Source organism: Ranitomeya imitator, chromosome 2 (assembly GCF_032444005.1).
Source record: "Ranitomeya imitator isolate aRanImi1 chromosome 2, aRanImi1.pri, whole genome shotgun sequence".
Taxonomy (NCBI): domain Eukaryota; kingdom Metazoa; phylum Chordata; class Amphibia; order Anura; family Dendrobatidae; genus Ranitomeya; species Ranitomeya imitator.
Genome location: NC_091283.1, coordinates 130718 through 150345, shown reverse-complemented (window position 1 = coordinate 150345; position 19628 = coordinate 130718). Strand labels below are relative to the sequence as shown.

The 19628-nt window shown below is 45.8% G+C and overlaps 1 protein-coding gene across 5 annotated transcripts in view; it reads right to left on the bottom strand.

Moving 5' to 3' along the window:
- The window catches only part of SYTL4 (synaptotagmin like 4), a 185663-nt gene that overhangs the window by 76640 nt on the left and 89395 nt on the right, over positions 1-19628 (bottom strand). For 3 of the 5 annotated variants that reach the window (XM_069746070.1, XM_069746071.1, XM_069746074.1), the window contains 3 exons: positions 19238-19353; positions 2988-3099; positions 2611-2727 (listed from right to left, as the gene is read on the bottom strand). In XM_069746070.1, the coding sequence (XP_069602171.1) occupies positions 2611-2727; positions 2988-3099; positions 19238-19353 (345 nt within the window). Of the gene's footprint in view, positions 1-2610; positions 2728-2987; positions 3100-14776; positions 15224-19237; positions 19354-19628 lie in introns of those variants that run through there. The other 2 variants (XM_069746073.1, XM_069746072.1) reach the window with 2 other exon arrangements.

The following is a 19628-nucleotide window of genomic DNA, read 5'->3' as shown; positions in this document are numbered from 1 at the left end:
CTCGAGAATGGACGTCCATGTCTCCTTCAACCATGTGAAAATCACTACTTCATAAAGGAATTGCCAAACAGCACTTTAGCACCAAGTATCTCGGCAAGTCGTGCCTACGATGATTGCATCCAGAATTGCGACCAAGATCACCTTGGGTATACGGTCTTCCGCAAGACAAAAGAAGATAATCGTACAGCAACGTCATTTGAAGATAGACAGTTCCTAGAGATGATGGAGTAAGGAACAGTGCAGGACAAAACTAAGAGCTGGATTGGCCTTTACTAGTGATGAGCGAATATACTGGTTACTCGAGATTTCTCGAGCACGCTCGGGGGTCCTCCGAGTATTTTTTAGTGCTCGGAATTTTAGTTTTTCTTGCCGCAGCTGAATGATTTACATCTGATACCCAGCATAAGTACATGTGGGAATTCCCTAGCAACCAGGCAACCCCCACATGTACTTATTCTGGCTAAGGCTACGTTCACATTTGCGTTGTTGGGCGCAGAGTCGGCGACGGATACCAACGCATGTGTCATGCGCCCCTATCTTTAACATGGGGGGCGCATGGACAGAATGCTGTAGATAAGCCCCTGATGCTGGTTGGCTTAGCTCACCTTCGATTTGGGGGTGACAGGTTCGCTTTAAAGGAGAAAATTATTATTTGAAATAAAAATCTTTTTTTCGAACCTTGTCTGTGTGGACTAGATTTTCAATTCATTTGGCAACTCATTTGATTAATAAAAGTATGAGTTTTCATAGAAAACACAAAATTGTCTGGGTGACCCTAAACGTTTGAACGGTAGTGTATTTCCGTACTGTTGGTGGTTCTGGTTATGTCTTTCAGTACTGATTGTGGTTGTGAAGCTGTGTTAATGTGCTGTTATTGGTTCTGATTCTGTACGTATGTTCCACTCCTTAACTTCTAGGATAACATGATACCTGGCTATGTTAATGAAGTATTGTGCAGTCTGACAAGTTAAGTCTATATTTCTGTTCATTCATTTAAAATGAAGCACTGTAGCCAAGAGCATGTAATATACTCACTGTCAGAATTTGGCTACAAGAACTGGTTCCAGCGATCATCATGTAACCACTCACACGTGATTTTCATACTTCCGGTCATGTGCCAACTATTTTCTCATCATTGAGAGAAGCGGAGTGTAGTTTTATATATACCGTAAATACTCGAGTATAAGCCGAGAATTTCAGCCCATTTTTTTAGGCTGAAATTGCCCCTCTCTCTGCTTATACTTGAGTCATTCCCAGGGGTCGGCAGGGGAGGGGGGAGCGGCAGCTGTCTAATCAAACTCACCTGCTCCTGGTGCGGACCCTGCCGTCCCTGGTTCTCCGGGCGCTGACAGCTTCTTCCTGTATTGAGCGGTCACATGGTACCACTCAAAATCTGCGAAACGCGCGTTGGGGCTCCGGTGGTGCCCCTGTGTATCTTCAAAATGAGTAAGGTCTATGGAACCGGGATGGGCACTTTATATGCCTAAGTGTGATCGGTACCCCACTGTGGGATTTATGTTGACAGACTGATGAAATACCCGGTCCATTTAAGTCTCTTGCCACGACATGCACTATTGGCACTTTAGGAAGTAATATATGCAGATTTTTACAGGGGCTGTCACCGTATAGACTCTTTCAGTGTTTTCCTCAGTTTCCCCTGCTGTTTATACTATGTTTGTAATGATTAATTGTTTCTAAGTTATGTATTTGATTCTTCTATGAATAAAAATTTGTATTTATACTTTTTCAAATTGGACTCATACTCCGTGTCTTTTTAATGGGGCCATGTGCAGCATTATATGGGGCAAATATCTCTATGGAGCATCTTATGGGGCCATGTGCAGCATTATATGGGGCAAATATCTCTATGGAGCATCTTATGGGGCTATAATCAACATTTGTGCAGCATTATATGGGGCAAATGTGTCTATGGAGCATCTTATGGGGGCCATGATCAGCATTTGAGGAGCATTATACGGGGCAAATGTGTCTATGGAGCATCTTATGGGGCTATAATCAACATTTGTGCAGCAGTATATGGGGCATATTTTGTATGGAGCATCTTATGGGGCCCATCAAACTGTATGGAGCATTATATGGGGCGTATTTTGTATGGAGCATCTTATGGGGCCCATCATAAACTGTATGGAGCATTATATGGGGCTCCTGATTCAAAATGGATATTCAAAAACACTTAACTACTGATGTCTCAATTCATTTTACTTTTATTGGTATCTATTTTTACTTTTGACATTTACCGGTAGCTGCTGCATTTTGCACCCTAGGCTTATTCTCGAGTCATTAAGTTTTCCCAGTTTTTTGTGGCAAAATTAGGGGGGTTGGCTTATACTCGGGTCGGCTTATACTCGAGTTTATACGGTAATTATATAGGACGTGGTCACCTATATCATATAGACACATTTTATAGAATGTCGCCTATATTATACACACACCTAAATTATACAGAACATAATCACCTATATTATATTATACAGCCACCTACATTATATAAGACAGTTCCTCATATCATTCATTCACGTACCTTTTTTAGGATAGTTCCTCCTATCATATAGTAACCTAAATTATAACCGAATTATATTGTACAGTCACCTGGATAAGGTGGGCGTGCTTTTCTTGGAGTCCATCTTGTAGCTGTTGAGGCTGATCTGCTCTGCTGATTCAGTGTCGCTTCTCTGGTCCTTTAGGTCTGGAGATCCACTCACTCTGCTGTAATACAATCAAGTCATACTTTAACCAGGGGCATAGCAATAGGAGGAAGGGTTCCCCATGGTACAAGAGCCAAATGTCAGGGGTAAACAGGTTACTCTGGTTTGGTCAGCACAGGTGACTTGGTCAGGAGGTGGACAGGAGATGCTCTGAATCAAACAGTACAGACTCTCTTTCTGAGCGTTTTCACTCAGTAATTAGGTTGATCACCCTATAACTCCCTGAACCCAACACCCATTCCCATAGCCCATTCTATTTACCCAGAAGTGTTTTGTCTCTCCTGTGGGCTCCTTTGCACTTTCGTCGCCTTCTGATCACTTATCTGCTGTGAATATTCCAACAACGTCTGCGCCGTCGTCTCCCGTTTGTTGACTATGAACAAAATATTAATTTAAGGATCACAATTATTTTTTTACTTCTACAGTCACCAATTCCTCGTAAGTTACTGCTATATGTTTTAGTATGTAGTAGAGAAACTGTGGATTTACAATGAGCTTCCAACAAGACAACTCAGATTATAGTCAAACTAGCACTCAGCCAATCTATGAGTGGGTCACCAATGTGTGGAGTCTTCCAGAGTACTACGAAGTAGACCACCCATGAGATCATCCGTATGCCCTCTATGCCATGTGAACAATAGTTGTAGTGATAGGATAATCTGTTTAAGATTTTGCTTGTCAAAAGGTGTGTTCTCCTACTCAGTGCAATTCAACGCACATGGGGATTTATGATTTCTAATTGTCACCCTACTCATACATATCTAGGAGAAATACCAAAGAGTTTTAGGAACAGGTTCCCTAGAATTTCCATTTTGTGGGGAATACAAAAATATACTGTAGCAGAAGTGTCAGGAGTACAGATGAGTGGACACCTGGATGTCTGGGTCCGAACAGTTACAAGACGTTTGGGTTCAGGTACCAGAACAGTACCCGGACCCATTCAATTGAATGGGGGGCCCGAACATCCAGCGTTGGCCACACTGTCATGTGCATGACAGCACGGCAAGCATCACTTCTGATCGGCGGTAAAATCATCACTGCTAGTCAGCCATGGTTCCCACAGTGTCAAAAGACATGCAGCTGTTATTGGAGGTAAAAAGTTTACCTCTGGTCACTGGTGTAAGCTGATGAGACTACTGCTCCCATCAGATGACGTCTGCTGTCACTAATAACAGCAAGAGCAGGCGCGACTGATAGGAGTACTCATCAGCCCGTCCTGCACTGTAAATAAATAATATAAAAAAAAAACTGCAAGGGTTCCTCCGTATTTTGAATAACCAGTCAGGCAAAACTTACAGCTGGGGGCTGCAACCCTCAGCTGTCAACTCCAGCAAGGGTGGTTAAAAAGAATAGAGGGGTCACCATGCCATTTTTTTAAATTATTTAAATAAATAATTTAAAAAACATCGGCATGGGGTCCCACCATTTCTGACAACTAGTCAAGCAAAGGCACACTGCTGGGGGCCTGGTACTCACAAGCTGGTAAGAGGGAGGCCATGCTTATTGTTCCCCCCCACCAGCCTAAAAATACCAGCCCACAGCTGCCCAGAAAAGGAACATTTATTAGATGCGCTAACTCTGGTGCTTTGCTTGGCTCTTCCCACTTGCCCTGTAGTGGGATAGGTTCATATTTGTGGGGTTGATGTCACCTTTGTATTGTCAGGTGACATCAAGTTCAAGGATTTGTAATGGAGAGGCATCTATAAGACACCTATCCATTACTAATCCTATAGGTGCATGGTAAATAAAGACACAATAATCACAAATTTGTCCTAAACTAGGAAACCAATTAGTACTTCTATAACTTATTACTGCTGCTTGGGTTGTTTATAAATAAAGACACAGCCAGAATAAAGTCTTTTATTTGAAATAAATAAAAACACAGTTTAACTTTTTTACTTAAAAATAAACACATTTATACTCACCTAACGCCTATCCAAAGAAGCCCTCGTCTCCTGTAATAAAACAAAAATAAAAAACAACAATATCCCTCACCTGTCCATCGTTCCGTCCCACACTGTAATCCATGTCTGGGGGATAAATAGTTTTCAACCAGTATGGTGCCAAGATGTGACTGTCCAGGCTGAGAACCATTGGGGAATGAGCTGCTGAGAGCACATAGTCAGTGACCAGCAGTAACATCATCGAGGTTACTGCTGGTCACTGAAGCTGCGTTCCCAGCCGGGCTGAACTGCTGTGACCGCAGTGAGATCCCTGCTAGCGATGTGAGAAAGTCATGGTGCCGAGGACAGTTCATCGCAGTTCACCGGGAGAATTTCACTGCAGTGAATTTGAATACTCTGTCAATTGACAGCGTGGGAACTGTGGCTTTGACCGGCGGTGATGATTTTACTGCCGATCAAAGGTTGTATATACCACGCTATCATGGACATGAAAGCGCAACAAAGACCGGGAGTTCAGGGGGCCGAATCCAAACAGTAACACGGACTTCCTGGTGAAATCTGTGTTCTCTGTCTATGACCAAAAACAGTAGGTGTTAGGTACGGAAGCCAAACTTTACTGTTCGGGTTTGCCCATCTCTAGTCAGGAGAACGAATCAGTCCTCTATAAAGTCTTCGAGGGTATCTTATAGATATTCAAACATTAAAAGCTCAATTTAGTGACCCATGGTTTAGCTTACAAATTAGTCAACAGCAGTAGAGATGAGCGAATATTTCATTGTTCAGTTCAGATTATGATCGCCGATTTTGCAATATTCGCCGAACATAACTGAACACCATTCATGTCAATGGAAGACAAAAACAAACGCATAAACAACACCTTATAACGGCTACAAATGCTGCCAAAACACATCAAATGAGGGACAGACACCAGGGAAGTGACCTCAATTCACCCACAGTACAAAGTTTAGCATAGCACTGCAGCTATCAGCCAGGCATGAGGTATTGGGGTCTGGGACAGCATTTACAGCTTTCAATTGAACGTCACAGTAAGACAAGGTGGGTGAGCGATCGGTGTAGGCCTGCTGTGCTGGGAGCCCTGATACCACATGTAACACCTTTACCTGCTTTTAGGCAGAGCCACACTCAGATGGAACAAATACCAGTTTCGTAGACTAGTACTGTCAGAAAAATCGAAGGATTGTAACATGGGTAGTTGGGTTCAAGGAAGTGGAGGCCTGATGGTCTCGGAGGCCTACTGCTTCAGGCAACACACATGAAGGACACAACCAGGAGTGTTTACATTTCCAAAAATTATTGGCAGACACCACTAAAGTGGCATCAATTTCACCGCAGTAGAAATAGTATAATAGGGACCGACAGATCTTTCACTACAACCAATCCAGCAGATGGACACCCAACCAGGAGTGCTCATATTTGAAAAAAAAAAATGAGGACCTGACATCACCAAAATGGAATAAATGGCACGAGAATAGAAATAGTAAAATTGGGACCAACATGGCTTCCACTACAGATAACACAGCAGATGTAGACCAACCATGACTGTTCACATTTCCAAAAAATTGTGTTAACGTCAGCAGCAGCATCCACCTCAGAGACAGAAGCCAAACTAATATCACAGAATACAGTTAATGCAATGTTTAATGCATCACACTAAAAAGCCAATATCACCTAGTCTGTACATTCTGTATTTGGGGTGCAAAAGTCCTTGGAGATCCATGACTTGATCATCTTAATGAAAGTTAGGTGGTCTACACTGTCAGCAGACAGCGGTATGTTCACACTATGCGGTTTTTACAGCGGAACCGCGGCGATTTTGCCGCTGCGGGTCCGCAGCTGTTTTCCATGCACGGTACAGTACAATGTTACCCTATGGAAAACAAAAACCGCAGTGCACATGATGCGGAAAAACCCGAAAAAACCGCGCTGAATTGCTGCGGAAAATAAGAAGGACCATGTCACTTCTTTGTGCAGAATCGCAGCGATTCTGCACCCATAGAAATGCATTGATCCGCTTACTTCCCGCATGGGGCTGTGCCCACCATGCGGGAAGTAATGCGGATAATGTGCGGGTGGTACCCGGGGTGAAGGAGAGGAGACTCCTCCAGGCCCCGGGAACCATATTTGTGTTAAAAAAAAGAATTAAAATAAAAAATAATGTTATACTCACCTCTGAAGTCTCAGCGCTGCACGCGGCCGTCCGGTCTCAGGTTGCTATGCAACCAGGACCTTCGGTGACGTCGCGGTCACATGACCGTGACGTCACCGAAGGTCCTGGTCGCACAGCATCTTTGGAACCGGACCGCCGCCTGCAGCGCCGAGGAGATCGGGACGTCAGAGGGTGAGTATATCATCATGATTTTATTATTATTAACATTACTATTGATGCTGCATATTGCTGCATATGCAGCATCAATAGTAGGGGTAAAATCCCACAGTGGAACCCGCAGGACAAACCGCGATAAATCTGCAGGGACAACCGCAGCGGGTTTGCCCTGCAGATTTATCAAATCCGCTGCGGGAGAACCCGCAGGACACAACGCAACGTGTGAATGTGGCCTTAGCGTTGACGAAGTGACGTGTCAGAGTTTGGGAGTCTAGAGCTGCGATGCGAACTGTGTGCTTCACTACTGTCTTGGGGAAAAACTCTCTTAAGGTTGTGTAAAAGTGTGTTTCGATACTCCAGCATTCACAGGTCCCTTTCCAGGGCAGAAAGCATCTGGGAAAATTTGGTTTTAGAACGTGGATCTAACAGAGTGGCTCGTTTCCTCCATCCCCTCCAGCCAACCATGAACAACAGAGAGAGGGGGGATTGTCCTATTCATCTGACAGTTGCTCGCCATCTCCTCTTCCTCCTCCATTTGTTCCTCGGATCAACCTTCGATAACAGTTTGTCTGTTATCACCAACACCCCTCGATCACAGTAATCCACCCTCCCTTGTCACCCACCTGTGTGACAACAGTCTGCAACTTGGAGACAACGTTATCCCTTCTGCATCATCCTCTGTTTCCTCCTTTTCTTCTGGGACCACCATCTCCTCCCACAGGTTATTCAAAGTCTTTTCCAGCATACAGATGACCGAAATAGTGATGCTTGTGATGGCGGCGTTCAGTGCTAACCAGGGGTGGATTAAGGGTAGCCAGGGCCCCGGGCTGTTCAGACACTGTCGGCCCCCCCGTCATGTGACGGGGTCATGCGACGGGGTCATCATATACCTGAACCATATACCAAACAATACTATCACCATAAGTGCCAGTATTCACAGGAGATCTGTAGTTAGTATGCAGTGTCTGTGCAGAGGTTATACAGTGATCACAGGTGACATTATACACAGGACCTCTGTATATAGTATACAGTGTATAGTGTCAGTGTATGGGTAACACTGACTCACCAGTGACGTCTCTAGGTGAAACCTTCATCTTTCATCCAGTACAGACCGCCATCACTTCATCCAGCCAGGACTCGTCTCTGCAGGAAATAACACAGTTATCTCGAGCTCCGCTTACAGAACAAATTATTTAATTTTTCCCAACTTCTACATTACACCACATGAAGAAAAAGAGGCGACATGGTGTCACTCTACAAAGTAACAGGACCGCCCCCCCCCCCCATTTAAAACAGTGTCTTAAAAAAAAACATCACTGCAGTAATAATATCCATTAATTAGCCCCTGTGGTAATAATAATATCCCCCATCCTGGCCCCGTGTATCTAATTCCGTGTATCTCATTCCCAGTGTGTCCAGCATTCAGCCCCCAGTGTGTCCAGCATTCAGCCACCAGTGTGGCCAGCATTCAGCCACCAGTGTGGCCAGCATTCTGCCCAAGTGTTTCCAACATATTGCCCCAGTGTGACCAGCATTCTGCCCCAGTGTGTCTAGCATATTGCCCCCAGTGTGTCCAGCATATTGCCCCCAGTGTGTCTAGCATCTCTGCCCCCAGTGTGTCCAGCATCTCTGCCCCCCGTGTGTCCAGCATATTGTCCCCAGTGTGTCCAGCATCCTGCCCCCAGTGTGTCCAGCATCTCTGCCCCCAGTGTGTCCAGCATCCTGCCCCCAGTGTGTCCAGCACTCAGCCCCCAGTGTGTCCAGCATCCTGCCCCCAGTGTGTCCAGCATCCTGCCCCAGTGTGTCCAGCATCCTGCCCCAGTGTGTCCAGCATTCAGCCCCCAGTGTGTCCAGCATCCTGCCCCCCGTGTGTCCAGCATATTGTCCCCAGTGTGTCCAGCATCCTGCCCCCAGTGTGTCCAGCATTCAGCCCCCAGTGTGTCCAGCATTCAGCCCCCAGTGTGTCCAGCATCCTGCCCCCAGTGTGTCCAGCATTCAGCCCCCAGTGTGTCCAGCATTTTGCCCCCAGTGTGTCCAGCATTATGCCCCCAGTGTGTCCAGCATCATGCCCCCAGTGTGTCCAGCATCCTGCCCCCAGTGTGTCCAGCATCCTGCCCCCAGTGTGTCCTGCATTCAGCCCCCAGTGTGTCCAGCATTCTGCCCCAGTGTGTCCAGCATATTGCCCCCAGTGTGTCCAGCATTCAGCCCCCAGTGTGTCCAGCATTTTGCCCCCAGTGTGTCCAGCATTCTGCCCCCAGTGTGTCCAGCAACCTGCCCCCAGTGTGTCCAGCATCCTGCCCCCAGTGTGTCCAGCATTCTGCCCCCAGTGTCTCCAGCATCTCTGCCCCCAGTGTCTCCAGCATCTCTGCCCCCCAGTGTGTCCAGCATCTCTGCCCACCAGTGTCCAGCATCTCTGCCCCCCAGTGTCCAGCATCTCTGCCCACCAGTGTCCAGCATCTCTGCCCCCCAGTGTCCAGCATTCTGGCCCGGGCCCCCCGGATTGCCATTCGAAAGAAAAAAACAAAACAAAACCTAGTTCTCCTCACCTGTCCATGCTCCTTCGGTGATGCTCCCTCCAGCAGCGCGCACTCGCCAGCGACTGACAATGACATCAGACGCCGGCGACATGCGCGCTGCGGCTGACTTCAGCTGCCAGCCTCCAATTGGCTGGCGGCTGTTAACTATTGACGTGCCGGCGCAGCACCGGTAGGGACCCAGTGAGCAGATGAGACAGGGCCCGATGTGGGCCCCCTCTGCCCACCGGGCCCCCCAGACCACTGGGCCCTGGGCTACCGCTCAGATTGACCGCATTATAATCCGCCACTGGCGCTAACCATCTTAGTAGACATTTTGAAACTGTGCAAAATGATGCAGAGGTCCCTTAATCTGTGTCCACACAGTAAATGTGATAGGCGCCAGGTCTGTACTGCACTGGCTCAGGCTATATGACATGACATACTGCGTCAGGCTTCATTGCAGTTACTACAGTCACTGCAACATGTGCACAGTGGAATTCCACCATGTCGGCACATCGCATATCAACCTGTTAACTGGTATGGACAAAGACCTCTGTATCTATGCAAGTTGAAGATCTGAGGGGTGCAAAAGGCGGAAATGAGCACACAGCTTACGTGCTTTCTGGAGCAGCTCACCCAGGCTAGAAAATCCTTACCACCAGGTTTGAGGATGTGAGCCATGCAAGGCACGCGTGTGAGCTTGCCTCGCCTTAAGGGTACCACCAGGATCGCACCATTATTGGACACGGCCTTCCCTGGATGCAGGTTCAGAGGAGACAGCCATTGATCAAACAGCCTGGAGAGCTGTCCACAACTCTTTAGCTGTATGACTGCGATCTCCAAGGCATATCAATTTTAATACTGCCTGATTGTGATGAGCTATGGCTGCGCAGTACGAAGCTGGTGGGGATTCACTCTGCACTGTTGGAACGCGTAGCTCATTAAGGCAGAGGTTAAGGGTGCAGGTGGAGGCCCAAAAGGAGATAGAGTAGGAGGCAGAAGCAGAGGAGGAAGTGTTAAATGTAGAGGTTTGTCCTGCAAGCCTTGGGGTTTCCGAGACTTGTGGAGAAGTGCTTGCCCGCACAGACACCAGAGTCACCCAGTGCCCAGTCAGCAAGATATAACGCCCTTGGCCATGCTTACTTGTCCATGTGCCTGTAGTGAAATGCACCATGGCAGACAGATATTTAGTCAAGGAACGGATGATGTCTGCGAAATGCTGGTGTAGCGCAGGCACAGCTTTCTTAGAAAAGTAATGGCGACTGAGCAATTGGTACTGGGCAGCACGGTAGCTCAGTGGTTAAAACTGCAGCTTTGCAGCGCTGGGGTCCTGGGTTCAAATCCCACCAAGGACTGTGTGTGTGGGTTTCCTGCGGGTACTCCTTTTTCCTCCCACACTCCAAAAAGACATACTGATAGGGAATTTAGATTGTGAGCCCCATCGGGGACAGCGACGATAATGTGTGCAAACTGAAAAGCGCTGCAGAATATGTTAGCGCTATATAAAAATAAAGATTATTATTACTGGGGGACTGCGACGGCAATCAGTTTCAGAAACCATCTGTATCTACCAGGTGGAAAGGCAACATTTCCATGGCCAACAGATTGGAGATGGTGGGGTTCAACCTTTTAGCTTTGTCATGTGTAGGAGGAAACAATCTTTTCCGTGACCACAACTGCAGGACCGAGGGCTGGCTGCAGTGCTGAGAGAGGCCAGAGTATGGTGAACCAGACAAACTGCTGGACTGTGTGAGAGGTGCAGGTGGACATGTTACGGTGGTTAGAGAAAGTTGTGGTGTGCTGATTCTCTGAGATCGGTTAAAAACAGCAAGCATGTCCGCTTCAGTTACAGCTGATGGTGGGCTCTTGGACAGAGTGACTGGAGCGGGTAAAGAACTCGAGGTTCTGCAGTAGAAGACCTGCGTCTCATAGTTGGCACAGTAACAGAGGAGGAAGAAGCAGCAGATGCAATTGATGGGGCCGCTGAGGGTTGTTGAGGTCTGCTGGGCCGCATTTTTGTGCAGTGGGATTCCCAGAGTAATGCATGTTGATTGCACATGTGAAGGTCCATACATGTAGTAGTCAAATTATTGCACTTTTTACCTCTACTCAGTTTTTTTTTTTTTTTTTAAAGTTAGCAGATTACGTGAGTTGGCTCATCCTTTGCAGTGTCAAAAAAGGCAGAGGCTAGGCAACCCTTGCTACCATTGCAAACTGCAGACCCATGGACGCTGCTGGTCACAGCCACAGTTGTGGCTGATGATGCATTGCTCATTGTGGTTACATCACTGCATGTCTGAGATGTAACATTTAGTGGAAAATATGTATTGGTATGAATGCATGACCAGCAGTAATTAACATCTGCTTAGGCAGCAGCTCTTCACAAAGGACATAACCTATGTTATCTTGAGAAAAGACTGTTTCCTGCTCTCGGGCCCCAGGGAGCCTTCCTGGGAAATACAGAAGTTGAAACATTTCCCACCTTCTGATGCCTTGAAGAGAGACTCCAAATAGGACCCAATTGCATCCTGATAATTTAATTTACTATGAGGAAGAAAGGTCATAGTAAAAGCGTGTGGAGGAAAAAATAATGTATTCATTGGTAAAGTGGCCATGATCCAGTCACAGACCAGCAATTAGAATATTAACAGGAGATGCTGGTCTAGAAATCTGATCTCCAGGTTTAATCTTTAAATTACGCCTTTACCCATAGAAAATTGTTCACAGACTGAGGGGCAGCCAAGCTGATGTGATCCATTTCATATTTCTCCCCCCCCCCCCCCTCAAGGAGCAGAATATCAGACTGCAACGTTTGATATCTCTAAGTTTCCCCCTTTCATTCTATCGCTGTTTTGTATATTTGTATGTCACTTTTTATTTCCATATTTTATATCTTTTTATTGTAAGCACTGTACCTTTTTATATTAAAGCTTAAAACTTTAATAGGTCTGATCCTTCTATGCTCTAAAAGAATCCATAGCCTTAGAGTGTATGACCCTGGTGATTGGCATATAGTAGTAGTATTTCTGGGAGTCATCACCCTTGTGTTCAGTGAGTGGTGGCAGCGTGTATGAAGCGGGGGTACATGGTCTGTATTGGGGTGTGATTTATGCTCCCATTGCAGCATAGGACAGAGGTGAATGCTGGGCGGAGTGAAAGGAGATAAATTAACCCTTGTAGGTGCAACCCCAAGTCACGTGCTGAGAAGCGAGTACGTGACATAACATAATTAGCAAGGCCGAAAAAAGACATTTGTCCATCCAGTTCAGCCTATATTCAATCAGAATAAGGCTGCCGTCACACTAGCAGTATTTGGTCAGTATTTTACCTCAGTATTTGTAAGCCAAAACCAGAAGTGGGACAAATAGAGGAAAAGTATAATAGAAACATATGCACCACTTCTGCAATTATCACCAACTCCTGGTTTTGGCTACAAATACTGAGGTAAAATACTGACCAAATACTGCTAGTGAGACAGCAGCCTAAATCCCCAGATTTACGTCCTTGTAAAGAACCTAATAACTGTAAGATACAATATTGTTACGCTCCAGGAAGACATCCAGGCCTCTCAAACCCCTCGACTGAGTTCGCCATCACCACCACCTCCTCAGGCAAGCAATTCCAGATTCTCACTGCCCTAACAGTAAAGAATCCTCTTCTATGTTGGTGGAAAAACCTTCTCTCCTCCAGACGCAGAGAATGCCCCCTTGTGACCATCACCTTCCTCCGTAAAAACAGATCCTTGGAGAGATATTTGCATTCTCCCATTATTATATATACTTATACATGGTTATTAGATCACCCCTCAGTCTTTTTTCTAGACTAAATAATCCTAATTTTACTAATCTCTCTGGGTATTGTAGTTCCCCCATCCCCTTTATTAATTTTGTTGCCCTCCTTTGTACTCTCTCTAGTTCCAATATATCGTTCCTGAGCCCAAAACTGTACACAGTACTCCATTTGCGGTATAAACAGGGATTTGTACAGAGGCAGTATAATGCTCTCATCATGTGTATCCAGACCTATTTTAATGCACCTCATGATCCTGTTTGCATTGGAAGCCACTGGCTGCTCCAGGTAAGTTTATCATTAACTAGGATCCCCAAGTCCTTCTCAGTGTCAGATTTACCCATTGTTTTCCTGTTCAGTGTGTAATGGTGATATTGATTCCTTCTTCCCATGTATATAACCTTACATTTATCATCTGCCACCTCTCGGCCCAAGTTTCCAACTTATCCAGATCCAACTGTAGCAGAATGCTATCTTCTCTTGTATTGACAGCTTTACATAGTTTTGTATCATCTGCAAATATCGATATTTTACTATGTAAACCTTCTACCAGATCGTTAATAAATGTGTTGAAGAGAACAGGTCCCAACACCAACCCCTGCGGTACCCCACTGGTCACAGCGACCCAGTTAGAGAATCTACCATTTATAACCACCCTCTGCTTTCTATCACTAGACCCAGAATTCTCATTTTGTGTACCAACCTCTTGTGCGGCACGGTATCAAACGCTTTGGAAAAATCCAGATATACCACGTCCAATGAATCACCGTGGTCCAATCTATAGCTTACCTCTTCATAAAAACTGATTAGATGGGTTTATGAGGAATCGCTCCTGTCAAACCCATGCTGATATAGACTTAAACCGTTATTCTCATCGAGATAATCCAGAATAACATTCCTCAGAAACCCTTCAAATATTTTACAAACAATAGAGGTTAGACTTACTGGCCTATAATTTCCAGGTTCATTTTTAGAGCCCTTTTTGAATATTGGTACCATATTTGCTATGTGCCAGTCCTGCGGAACAGACCCAGTCACTATAGAGTCCCTAAATATAAGAAATAATAGTTTGTCTGTTTAATTACTTAGTTGTCTTAGTGCTCGTAACCTCCACGACTTTCTCCTCAGATGACCTACTCAGCTATATGCCTCTATTATATTCACGTCAACTAGAATCTAACACCGCCATCATCATCATTTGTGTTATCACATTCCTCGCCCTTTGAGTCACCCTCCTTATCTTCCTGTCCTGACAGCACAGTACATTCCGGGTGAGCCTCAGATATCTGAGTCTCGTCGGGATCACCTCCCCCCAGGGGTTAACGTCTAATGATGAGGGTCAGGATGCTGTTCGGACCCAACTTCATCCTGCCCTGGATCCAAGCTACAAAACAATTTGGGCATCGGTGCAGATTTCCTCCTCTTGACTCTGTGAAGCTTTTAAGTACACTTCTGATGACCATGGCATAGAATGTGTGAACAGCTCTTCAAACTCACCCATCTGAGGTTCCGTATGGTCAGTTGTATGGTTGGAGAGTTGGGACGAGGGGGGAAGCAAGTGGAATTTGGGTACCACCTCTGTGGACTGTAGTGGGTGTGATGAAGAGGTGGAGGAGGAGGAGAGGTCAATTGTAGCTGCGCGTGCCATCCACTCGAGCACATGCTCTTTCTGTGCATCATCAACAAGGCGTACCGCTGTGCATCTGCCAAAGAAAGGTAGTGGAGGAGCCCGTCCAGTAACAGAAGTTGTCAGATGTCTTTGCATAGGACTTGACATTGTTGGTTCACTAGTGCTTTCACTAACTTTACCACCTACCCCATGTACACCTTGAACACCAAGCTTAATTCCTCTTCTACCACGGCCTCGCTTTTTCCCCAGCATTGTTGCTCATATCGTGTGGTAGGAGCACAGTATTTGCAACAAAAAATTAGATTGTAAACTCTGCAACACCTCGGCAAACAGCTGAATTTCAGCTACAGTAAATTGCAAGGTGAAATATGGCATGCTGCATCGTGTTAGTCACAGAAAAAAATAATTGCTTGAGTGTGGATGAGGCCTGTATGACAAAGATGTTATGCTACAAACATGAAAGTCAAATGTACCCTACTGTATGACACTAGGAACAGAAGAATTTTTTGGTGGTCTCTGGATCAGGCCTCTATAACACACTAGATGATACAAACTATTTTAATGTCAGGTCCCTTGCAGTATAAAGTTTAGCAACAGAAAAAAAATTTGGGTAATGTGCGTGAGATCTGCAGACGGCTTAATTTCAACCCAACAAAATGAAAAAGTGTGATACGGCGGGTTGTCTAACTTTTTGCAACTGAAAAATTATATATATTTTTTTAACGTGCGTTAGGTCTGCAGACAGTTTCATGTCACCACAGCACTAAATGACAAGGTGGGATACAGCGGGCTGCTTCACATTTAGCTAGTGATGTAATATTAATTAGAATGCTATGCTGGTGCATGGAGCCCAATAGAAGCAGTGCACAACACACTTGTAGGACATGTGCCCTTCTGGCTTTGTCTGTGGACCTCAGTAATGGGCAAAAAAAAAGTGCTGGAATGTCAATTTAACAAACATACTGGACACTGGCTAGCTACACTATCTGACTGATATACAACCGCCTAGCTAACTAGCTGAAATCTTGCTGCCAACAGTGCCAGCGTCAGGAGCAGCCTCTCTGCACTGTCAAAGTGGTGCTAAAACAAGATGTCCACTCTTTATATGGAGAGGAACATGTGATTTCAGCAGCCAATGACACAAGCCGTAGTGTGAGGACATTGTGGATGTTTCCTATACCCTGATTGGCTAGACGCAACGCGCACACAAAGTTAAGGAAGAAAAATGACTTTCTGTTCACAAGAACGTGGCATCTCTGAGCTTTGCAAACCCCCTCCCCTCACCAAACGCTCATGATACACCACCATTATCGGTGCTAAAGTGCTGAAAATACGTTAGTGGCAACGCAAATATTTTCCCACACTTTTTACTGAATGTTTCCGATTTTTACCGATTTTATACAATTTTGCTTGTGTTTCCAGTCACGAATACAAATGTGCCATTTTAATGTTTGGCGATCGTTTTCCGAACAAATTAGCTCATCACTAAACAGCAGTACATTGACCATTTTCAGTTGAGCACTAACAGGTTTTATATTTGATGTGAATATACTTATTATAAGGTATTAAGGGGGTATGCTCAAGTTTAGAAGTTATTAAGACCCCCACACGAATGGAGTGGTAGTTGATCATGGGCACTGCTGCTCTATTCAAAAATGGGACATCAGAATTCCAGTTCTCGAGATTTGTGGTTATCTCAGTGGTCGGAAAGTTCTCCCCTATTTTCTAGACAGGGTAGAATGCCCCTATAAAAAAGTACCGTATATACCAGAGTATAAGCCGAACCGAGTATAAGCAGAGACCCCTAATGTTGCCACAAAAAAATGGGAAAACTTATTGAGTTTAAGCCTAGGGTGGGAAATGCAGCAGCTACTGGTAAATTTCAAAAATAAAAATAGATACCAATAAAAGTAAAATTAATTGAGACATCAGTAGCTTAAGTGTTTTTGAATATGTATATTGAATCAGGAGCCCCATATAATGCTCCATACAGTTCATGATGGGCCCATAAGATGCTCCATACAAAATACGCCCCATATAATGCTCCATAAGGTTAATAATGGCCCCATAAGATGCTCCATATTAAAACATGCCCCATATAATGCTGCATAAAAGGTTAATGATGGTCCCATAAGATGCTCCATAGAATAATATCCCCCATATGCTGCTCCATAAAAGTTGATGGCCCCCATAAGATGCTCCATAAAAGTTGATGGCCCTCATAAGATGCTCCATAGAATAATATAACCCCAATATGCTGCTGCGTTTAAAAAAAAAGAAAAAAAAAAAGACATACTCACCTCTCTGGGAGCCAGGTTCTGGTGTCCTGAGCAGGCGGGGACAACGGCGCTCTATGGCAGCCGGGTACCGATGTCGCCACGGGCTCAGGACACCAGCATTTGCGATATTGACCTGTCCCCATTCCAATGCCACGTGCCACTGGGTCTTCCGGGTCTCTGCAGTGACTGTTCAGGCAGAGAGCACGCACTGAACATGTCATCGCTCCCTCTGACCTGAACATCATAGCCAGAGGACGCGGAAGACACAGCCCGGCGGTGGAACAGGGACAGGTGAATATTGCATGGCTCACCCTCCCCGTCATACTCACACCCTCCTAGCGCGGTCTCTGCACGTCCCTGCTTCTCAGATGGTCTCGGCGCCGGCAGCTTATTCCTGTGTTCAGCGGTCACATGGTACCGCTCATTAAAGTAATGAAAATGCGCTCCACACCTATGGGAGTGGAGTCGTGTCCATATTCATTACTTTAAAGGGAACCTGTCACCCCGTTTTTTGAGATTGAGCTATAAATACTGTTAAATAGGGCCTGCGCTGTGTGTTCCTATAGTGTATGTAGTGTACCCCGATTCCCCATGTATGCTGAGAAATAACTTACCAAAGTCGCCGTTTTCGCCTGTCAATCAGGCTGGTCAGGTCGGGAGGGCGTGGTGACATCGCTGGTTCTTCCTCAGCTTTACGTTGGTGGCGTAGTGGCGTAGTGGTGAAGACACAGCGCGCGATCTGCGCTGTCATCCCTTTCGTCGGTGGGGGCGGCCATCTTCCTGGGGCCGCGCGTGCGCAGATCGAGTGCTCTGCTGCACGGGGCTTCAGGAAAATGGCCGCGGGATGCCGCGCGTGCGCATTAGAGATCGCGGCGGCCATTTTCCCAAAGCCGAGTTTGCATCTCGGCTTTGGGAAAATGGCCGCCGCGATCTCTAATGCGCACGCGCGGCATCCCGCGGCCATTTTCCTGAAGCCCCGTGCAGCAGAGCACTCGATCTGCGCACGCGCGGCCCCAGGAAGATGGCCGCCCCCACCGACGAAAGGGATGACAGCGCAGATCGCGCGCTGTGTCTTCACCACTACGCCACTACGCCACCAACGTAAAGCTGAGGAAGAACCAGCGATGTCACCACGCCCTCCCGACCTGACCAGCCTGATTGACAGGCGAAAACGGCGACTTTGGTAAGTTATTTCTCAGCATACATGGGGAATCGGGGTACACTACATACACTATAGGAACACACAGCGCAGGCCCTATTTAACAGTATTTATAGCTCAATCTCAAAAAACGGGGTGACAGGTTCCCTTTAATGTGCGGTACCATGTGGCTGTTGAGCACAGGAAGAGCTGCCGTCGCCGAGACCATCTGAGAAGCAGGGACGTGCAGAGACCACACTGGGAGGGCGAGTATGATGTGACAGCCGCCACTCCCCCTCTGACCCCCTGGGACAAAGACTCGAGTATAAGCCGGGAGGGGCACTTTCAGCCTAAAAAAAATGGGCTGAAAATCTCGGCTTATACTCGAGTATATACGGTACATTTAGATTACTGTAGTTAAATCTAGGCAATCATGTCCGGATCAGGCAACAGCTCCCAGGCTGTCAGTACACAGAGCCATTCATTACTAGTATTTTATGCTCAAAAAAGAAATGCTCTGGTATTTCCATCTCAGAAAACAATTATTACCAGGAATTAGTTGTTTTACAGTCAGTTATTCGCAGTGCAAATTGTGACAAAATAATCAAAAGATGAATAGAGAATACAAAATCTGTCCAACTATAGACAAATATGGGATTCTCTTTGTAACTGGGAAAATAACACTTTTATCCACCCTTCCATGGAAACGAAATTGCTTCAAATAATGGCAGCCTTTTAGAGTCCGATCATAAATCTGTAGGAAGAAAAACTTTGGTTCAAAATAAGCAATGCAAAGAGATGACCAAGATTAGAAGCCCATAAAAAGGCACAAAGCTCATGATAGACTGATCCCTATGCTTCTTGGAAACATTCCCTTCAGGCCAATGCATTTAGAACAGAAGCAAATCTACCTGGAGCTGGAAGTTTACGGCGTAGCGAGATCCTCACTAAGTCGCTGCCGAGTCTGTTGGCAAAACGATTGACTCTCTGGTCAAAAAACCAATCTCCTGTTGATTTCTTCAGCTCCCTGCAAACATTGAAAGTATATGAGATGTTCATGTTCGAAATCTTCACAATGAAGAAGCTCCGCAGAGAAATGTTAGCCAGAGCCAGACCCAAGTTAGAAGCAAGCAAAAGAAAAATCCTGCAAATACGGAGTACGGTAAATAGGTTCTAAGCTGCTTTTATAGATCAGTTATTTACCATCAGGCTCAATCCGGCGAAAACTGATGTGTGAAAGCAACTTTAACAGGGGATACTTTGTGATTAGCTTATAACAGATCCGACCAGTAGTGATTGGCC